General features: G+C 50.9%; 1 protein-coding gene across 1 annotated transcript in view; it reads right to left on the reverse strand.

Annotated features, from left to right (window-relative positions):
• ROGDI (rogdi homolog) overlaps positions 1–8171 on the reverse strand; it is a 34196-nt gene that overhangs the window by 3148 nt on the left and 22877 nt on the right. The window contains exons 8-10 of the mRNA XM_015419419.1: positions 6947–7060; positions 1859–1908; positions 1358–1484 (exon numbers count right to left, since the gene is read on the reverse strand). Coding sequence (XP_015274905.1) covers positions 1358–1484; positions 1859–1908; positions 6947–7060 — 291 coding nt within the window. The remainder of the gene's footprint in view (positions 1–1357; positions 1485–1858; positions 1909–6946; positions 7061–8171) is intronic.

Consider the following 8171-nt stretch of genomic DNA (forward strand, 5'->3'; position numbering starts at 1 on the left):
CTGGATGGGCCACTGGCCTGATCCAACATGGCTTCTCTTATGTTCTTACGTCTGGGGTAGTGAGGCTCTGTCTTCTTGGTACTTGGGGGGGGCAACAGTGGGAGGGCTTCTGGAGTTCTGGCCCTGCTGGTGGACCTCCTGAGGGCCCCTGGGTTTTGGCCCCTGTGTGACACAGAGTGTTGGACTGGACGGGCCCCTGGACTGAACTAACATGGCTTCTCTTCTGTTCTTAAGTATCTTTAACTGCTACTTTTTGACCTCCAAAGGGGCTTGTGGTGTGTGGTGCAGAGTGCTGTCAAGTCACAGCCGATTTATGGCGACTCCATAGGGGTCTTTCAAGGCAAGAGATGTTCAGAGGTGGTTTGCCTTTGCCTGCCTGTGTGTAGCAACCCTGGACTTCCTTGGTGGTCCCCCATCCAGGCACTAACCAGGACAGACCCCAATTAGCTTCTGAGATCTGACGGGATCGGGCTCGGCCGGGCCACCAGAGTCAGAGCCCAAAGCGGTTTACAGCGTCACTGCAGAACGAATTCTGCTTGTTTCCGCACAGCTCAGCGGTAGAATGCCTTCCCCTCCTTCAATGCCTCTTCTCAGGGCTATTTCTGGGCAGGAACGCACAGGAATGGAGTTCCGGCTGGCTCCCGAGTTGGCCACACCCAGCAGGAACTCATTAGCATAATAGGCCACACCCAACAGCAGGAACTCATTAGGATTGGCTACATTAGGGGTGTGTGGCCTAACATGCAAAGGACTTCCTGCTACAAAAAAAGGCCCTGGGTTTTGACCACAAACAAGGTAAACAGAATAAGAAGCAAAAGGTGGGTGTGGCCGGATGACCAGACTTCTGGTAACATAGGGGTGTGGCCTAATGTGCTAATGAGCTGTGCTGTCAGGGGTGTGGCCCGATATGCTAATGAGTTCCTGCTGTTGGGTGTGGCCTGTTATGCTAATGGGTTCCTGCTGGGCTTTTTCTACAAAAGGAGCCCTGCCTCTTCTTTCCGTTTCAACGAGGGCCTCTAAGCTTGAGTAGGGAATAATAATGACTGTGTGGCATTGTGTGTGGTGTAGCCAGGAGAGCCGAAGATTGTCTGGCAGCCTAAAGTTCTAGCTCTTTTAGCATTATGCACCACTAGGTGGCGAGCTAGACTCCTTTTTTTGGGGGGGGGGCTGAGAGAACTCTAAGAGACCTGTGACTGGCCCAAGGTCACCCAACTGGCTTCATGCGGAGGAGTGCGGAATCAAACCCAGTTCTCGAGTCCGTCGCTCTTAACCACTACACCACGCTGGCTCTCGCTTCGGTGGATTCTTCAACTGAATGCTTAGTTGACAGACCTCAACAACCAGGGGCTCATCTCACCTTGTCCTTCAGCTGCTGGCAGAGTTGTAGAGACACCGTGAAGAAGACCAGGGCGTCGTTCAGCCAGGGCACAACGCTCTCCACCTTATGGACGTGGCTGACTTCGTATCTTTGGTTGCCGTACTCGCTGCAGGAGGAGACGAGAAAGAAGAGGCAGAGAAGAGATTGGATTTATACCCCGCCCTTCAAGGAGTCTCAGAGCCGTTTACAATCTCCTTTCCCTTCCCCTCCCCACAAGAGAGCTCTCTTGAGGACTGCTCCTGAGAGAACAGCTCCGAGAGGACTTGTGACTGACCCAAGGACACCCAGCTGCCTTCAGGTAGAGGAGTGGGGAATCAAACCCAGTTCTCCCAGATTAGAGTCGGTGCTCCAAACCGCTACACCAAACCAGCTGTGGGGAGGGGGTGGTTGTGGCACCCCAGCCCCACTGCTGCCGTGGGACCCTCCCCACCACTCCGGCAAGCAGCCAACGCCCGCCCACCTCCCCGGGACGGTACTTACAACATGGCCCCCGGGTTGTGCAAGATGGACCCGCCGGCTGGTCTGAAGTTCTGGCAAAGAGAGGGGGAAAAAGTAATTATGCCTCTTGGGAATGTCAAATAAGGGCAAAAGAGGTCTACGGACGTTTTATGGGATCGGGATTAAACCCTGGTCACGGGTTACACTGAACGCATACACAATCTGTACACAGGTCACACTTTGTTTTTTAAAGGTGTGTTTTCAGTAATTCCCGTGTCACGCTCAAGGCATGCAGAGCTGAAGGTGGGATACGAAGACCACGTTTATCCATGTGCCGGACCCCCCGGTTTCAACTGCAAAGGGAATGTGTCTTGGTTTCTTCTTACTAACAGACGTACGTACGTTCACTGTAGCGTATGAGCAGGGCTATAGAGATACAAGAATAAAAGGTAAGCGTCCAAAACCACAGCTAGAAGCAGAATACCGGGGGATAGTAAGAGACTTAGGACAGGAAGCAGGCAATGCTCCCTCTAAGCTGAGTTAGCGTGAGCCAGCTCACAATTTTTTAGCCTCTAGTTCTCACACATTTTTGTCTTCGCTCAGGAAGGATGGGGCTCCAGAGCAAACTCATTTATGCAGCAGCCCAATCGCTCGCTCACCACTTTAACGCCAGGAGCTCACAAAAGTAGAGTTTTTTTGCTCACAGGACTCCACACCTTAGAGGGAGCAGTGGAAGCCGCCCACCTTCAGGCTAGCGGGTTTGTTCCGTTTAGACAACACTGCGAGGTTCTAAGGCACAGTTTCAATGCCGGACTGCAGATTCCAGAACTCCTAAAAGCTGGGGCGTGAGCAACGGAAGTTAAATCGAAGATATAAATATAAATGAAGATATAAATGGCCCAAACTGTACGTTCTTTCTCAAGAATAGCTAGATTTAGAGACCAAGAGATTTTTCATTAGACACCAAGAGGATTTTCGGGATATAAACTTTCAATAGCCAAAGCTTGGGGCTTTTGACTCTCAAAAGCCAGGGGGACCTGCATATCTTAGGGACTGTCTCTCCCTGTATGTGCCCCGCAGAGACTTGTGCTCAACCAATCAACATCTTCCGGTTGTCCCTGGCCCAAACGACGTCCAGCTAGCCTCGATCAGGGTCGGGGCCTTTTTGGCTGTGGCCCCAGCCTGGTGGAACGAGCTCCCATCCCAGGGCCCTGTGGGATCTGTTAGAATCCCACAGGGCCTGCAAAATGGAGCTGTTCTGCCGGTCTTTTGGCTGAGGCAGCAGGTGTCCAGACTCCATTCTTGGCCTCCCCTGCTGACAGTCCCGGCCTAGTGGTTAGTGGCTCGATACTCCTTAATACCACTCAGGGGGTGTCCGTCCGAGCACCGCTAAGGAAGCGACTCTCGCTCTGGTTTGTGTATGAAACTTTGAATATATATATATTTTTAGTTAAATTTAATTGTTTCCATTTTTACATCTTGATTCTCTGTCGCAATGTTTTATGTGACCTCGGTAAGCCGCCCTGAAACTGCTTGCGGGGAGGACGGGCGATCGAGCAAATAAATAAATAAATCCCGAAAACCTTGTTGGTCTTACGGCGCTATCGGACTCAAATCTAGCTGCCCTCTGAAACTCTCTTTCTCAGCAATGTACCAACAAGCTTGGCTGGATCGGGCCAAGGTTGATCTAATATGGCACTCGGTGCCCCCCGATAGCTAGTCCAATGTCTACGGGAAGAGCCCGCGAGAAAGACACGATGGATGCAACCGCCCAGTTTATCCCCGGCATCTGGCGAGCAGAGGTATATTGCCTCTGAACACGAAGGGTCCGTTTCTACCTACTAGGAGTAGATGTCATGTCCAGGGCTCCCTCTAAGCTGTGGAGTCTCGTGAGCAAAAATTCTGCTTTGTGAGCTGCTGGCGTTAAAAGTTGTCAGCGAGCGATTGGGCTACTGCATCAATGAGTTTGCTCTGGAGCCCCATCCTTCCAGAGCTAAGACAAAAAACTAACTCAGCTTAGAGGGAACACTGGCTCATGTCTATTTATGAAGCGATCACAGGGGCCAAAGGACATATTCTGCTTCCACCAAGTCTCTTCTGTTTTCTACTTCTACCGGAAGCGTGTCGGGGGCACCGGGGGGGGGGGGCGAAAAAACACCCAGAATTCTGTCCAACCAGACGAGTGTTCCGCCTGCAACGCAAAGCAGAAGGGAGGCTGGCCGGTTCAGGCTTTTCTTTGCTGGAACCCCAGGAAGCCGCCGGGCAAACTGGAGGCCTGAACAACACCGGCCTGGGGTTCCGGAGCGTGCTTTCGGTCCACCCCGGCCTGCCCGTCAGCCCCACAGCCATTAAGCCGAGTGCTGGCAGCAGAGAGGAGGTCTTGAAAACAGGATTTGCCAATCGCTTGCTGGAGAGGAAGCCGGTCTGTCGTGTGCACAATTGGCACAAAAGTCAGCAGCTCATCTGAAAACTTCCCGCGTTCATTCGGGTCATTTTGAGGGGGGTTCGGAGCGAAATTTTGGCACGCTCAGCGCTATTTAAACAACTTGCAGAGAGATGGGGGGGAAACCACTCCGACTGGGATATGCCAGGGCTATTTTTGGGCAGGAACGCATAGGAACGGAGTTCTGGCTGGCTCCCGAGTTGGCCACGCCCAGCAGGAACTCATTAGCATAATAGGCCACACCCAACAGCGGGAACTCATTAGGATTGGCTACATTAGGGGTGTGTGGCCTAACATGCAAAGGAGTCCCTGCTACAAAAAAAGCCCTGGGTTTTGAAGACAAACAAGGTAAACAGAATAAGAAGCAAAAGGTGGGTGTGGCTGGATGACCACACTTCTGGTAACATGGGGGTGCGGCCTAATGTGCTAATGAGCTGTGCTGTCAGGGGTGTGGCCTAATATGCTAATGAGTTTGTGCTGTTGGGTGTGGCCTATTATGCTAATGAGTTCCTGCTGGGCTTTTTCTACAAAAAGAGCCCTGGCATATGACCGATAACCGACTACAGTATAACCTTGTCTGCGCCTCTTGCATGGCGGCGGCGGGGGGGGGGAGAGGATCCGTGCACTGGTGGAAAGCACGGCTGTTCGCGGAGCGGATCTGGGGGATCCGACCCAAGGCTACGCAGATCATGCTTATTCGAGGTGCAGTAATTTTGTCTTCTCTTTACTTCCGGGCGCATGTTTAGCCCCAGCGTTTCCTAATCCTTAAAGCGCTAATTATAACAGATGCTGAAGGCTGGCTGGCTAATCACAGCTTGCGAAAGACGACTATGTAGCACTCCGGCTCAGATTCATGGAAGCTCCTACCCTGAAGCTCCTGCTGGTCTCTACGGTGCTACTGAACTCGAAACCAACTGTTCGACTGCAGACCAACACTGCTTCCCTCTGAAACTAACTCCCTTACCATGAATAAAACTCCGTTGAGCTTAAAGGTGCCACTGGACTCTGACTTTGTTACCATGTTAATGTTAAACTCAGACAACCGAGCGAAGGCATTAAGCTGCCGTTCAAAGAATACTGGGACGGGGGGAATACTCTTTCTGAAGTGCCCAGACTGGGGGTGGGGGGGATCCTTATTGCCCTCTGACTTATTTCTGGGGTTGGCGTCAGAATTGGAGGTATCCTCCCCGCAAAGGGGGGGGGGGCGTCCCGTAGCTCTACGGCTGCTAGTCCCCGAATTAGCAAGTATTGGTAGTCTTCAGACTTTTTTTTTAATTTAAATTTTTTATTATATCTTCAAAGTCTTTTGAAGTACTCTTCAGACTTGAAGAAGCGAAGGGATTGTTCTGGGACAGAGACGCCCTCCACCTGCTTATCTCAAATAAACTCTCCCTCCTCCTCCTCCTCCTCCGCATCGCTATTAGAGGGAACATCTTGCCCTGAAAAATCCTGGCCATACCCGAGAGCCTAGCAGTTCGAAAGCAAGAAACTGCAGGTAGATAAATAGGTACCACTTCGGTGGGAAAGTAACAGCGTTCCGTGCGCCTCGGTGTTTAGTCATGCCGGTCACATGACCACGGAAACGTCTTCGGACAGCGCCGGCTCTTCGGCTTGGAAACGGAGATGAGCACCGCAACCCTAGAGTTGGATTTGACTGGCTTTCGAGCAAGGGAGACCTTTACCTTTGCCTTAGAGAACAAATGTAAGGAAAACAGTCGAGAGCGTCTGACCCACAGAGCAAGCCGTCAGCAAGACTTGCAAAGAAGATGCTTTCTGTATATTATGGTCAACAAGCACTACAACACAATAAACAAATTCAAATCATAAGAAAACAGAGTCATATTAGAGTAAGCTTCTAATGGATCCCAAGCTCAGCAGCGTATTTGAGCCCGAATACTTATTGAGATCAGCGTCCTATCTGAATATATTATCTTTCATGACTTTTTGTAAAGCACTTTATGAGCGAGAGAGCTTTTTTCCACATCTAATATTTCCTGACGGAGATCCAATTTTGAAACGTTGCTCTATAATCCAGAGACGACGCTGATGATGTATTTTCACACTAGGGTTTTCTTATGATTTGAAGGAATTTGTTTATTGTGTTGTAGTGCTTGTTGACCGGAATAGACAGAAAGCATTTTCTTTGCGAGTCTTGTTGACTGCTTGATCTGTGGGTCAGACTCTCACGAATGGTTTCTTTACATTTGTTCTGTGATTAGGTCGTGACTGTCCACATTTGTTTTTGGGCGGAGTAGACCATACTGGCATTGATAGGCAAATGGGTATAAAGCAGCTTCACGTTCAGATTTATCCATCTGCAATTATATTCTGCTGTTTCGTTTTGTCTTCTTTTCCTGTTTCCCACCATCCAATCAGGGAGGCGGGAATCAAATTTCTTCCTCTTCCCCTGGAGCGGGAACACCCAAACCTCAGTCTGGGTACTCCGGGAAGCAGTCTCGCCGACTGAGCAAAGTGACTGCACTACGCTCAGTTTCCCTTTGACGGACGATCCCGCCAAAGGGAATGAATGAGCATCCTTGCGTCCGACAAGGGGAACGAATGGACGTCCTTGCACTCACGAGAGCTCTGCGCTCGGTAGAGGAACCTCAGCAGTCTCGACAAGGGCATTCTGCTGTCGCCCAGCGACAGAAACAGTGCAAACGGGGGGGGGGGGGAGCCAGACTCACCTTTGTCGAACTGGGCTGCAGCGCATGTAGCTGATAAACAGTCAAGCAGAGCTTGTTTAGGTTGATGTAGAAGTTCACCAGGATGTCTGGAGGCAGCGCAGGAGTGAACATTTTCTGCAGGGAGACCAAAGGGCGGTCAGTTTGGTGTAGCTGGTTTGGTGTCGTGGTCAGGAACGCGGACTCTCATCTGGGAGAACCGGGTTTGATTCCCCCACTCCTCCACGTGCAGCTGCTGGTGTGACCTTGGGTCAGTCACAAGTTCTCTCAGAGCTGTTCTCTCACCCGCAGTTCACGGGAGAGCTCTCTCGGCCCCGCCTACCTCACAGGGTGTCTGTTGTGGGGAGGGGAAGGGGAAGGAGACTGTAAGTCACTCTGAGACTCCTAGTGAAGGGCGGGGTATAAATCCAATCTCCTCCTCCACATGCAGCTGCTGGTGTGACCTTGGGTCAGTCACAAGTTCCCTCAGAGCTGTTCTCTCACCAGCAGTTCTCGGGAGAGCTCTCCTGGCCCCGCCTACCTCACAGGGTGTCTGTTGTGGGAAGGGGAAGGGAAAGGAGATTGTAAGCTGCTCTGAGACTCCTTTGGGTAGTGATGGGCAGGCTATAAATCCAATCTCTTCTTCATCAGTGAGGACACAGCTTTTCTAAGCCTTTCCACAGAAGACACGTTAACCTTTTGTGAATGAGCAACTGTCAGGAGAAGAGCAACTTCCTCCTTAATCTGTTGTCAATATGTGTCTTGGGGGAGGGGGACACACACAGATATGAGACACGCACAAGCTTATCTAGCACTGCATATTGAGGGGGCAAGACTTTTCTCTGCTTCTCAAAGACACCCAAGCCAATTACAATTCGCCACGTGGGAGTGAGCCGATGGCCCCCACCTATGTCAGCAGGACAAAAACGGGTGTGGGCCCATGTTTCCTTCACCCACCTGGGTCAGCGCCTTTTTTGCAGGCAGTGATCGCCTAACACAGTGATGGCGAACCTTTTAGAGACCGTGTGCCCAAACTGCGACCCAAAACCCACTTATTGATCGCAAAGTGCCAACACGGCCATTTAACCTGAATGCTGAGGTTTTACTTTAGAAAAAACAACCCATACATTAACTTAAGAGGATCCAAAGAAAGTGAGGAAAGCAATCCCAAATGCTTTCATTTACTTAAAATTATTTGGCAGAGAATTCGACACTTTAATGATGGTCTGGGCCTGGCTGGGGCGATGCC

This window comes from Gekko japonicus, unplaced genomic scaffold (genome assembly GCF_001447785.1).
Source record: "Gekko japonicus isolate JY-2015 unplaced genomic scaffold, Gekko_japonicus_V1.1 scaffold513, whole genome shotgun sequence".
Lineage (NCBI taxonomy): Eukaryota > Metazoa > Chordata > Lepidosauria > Squamata > Gekkonidae > Gekko > Gekko japonicus.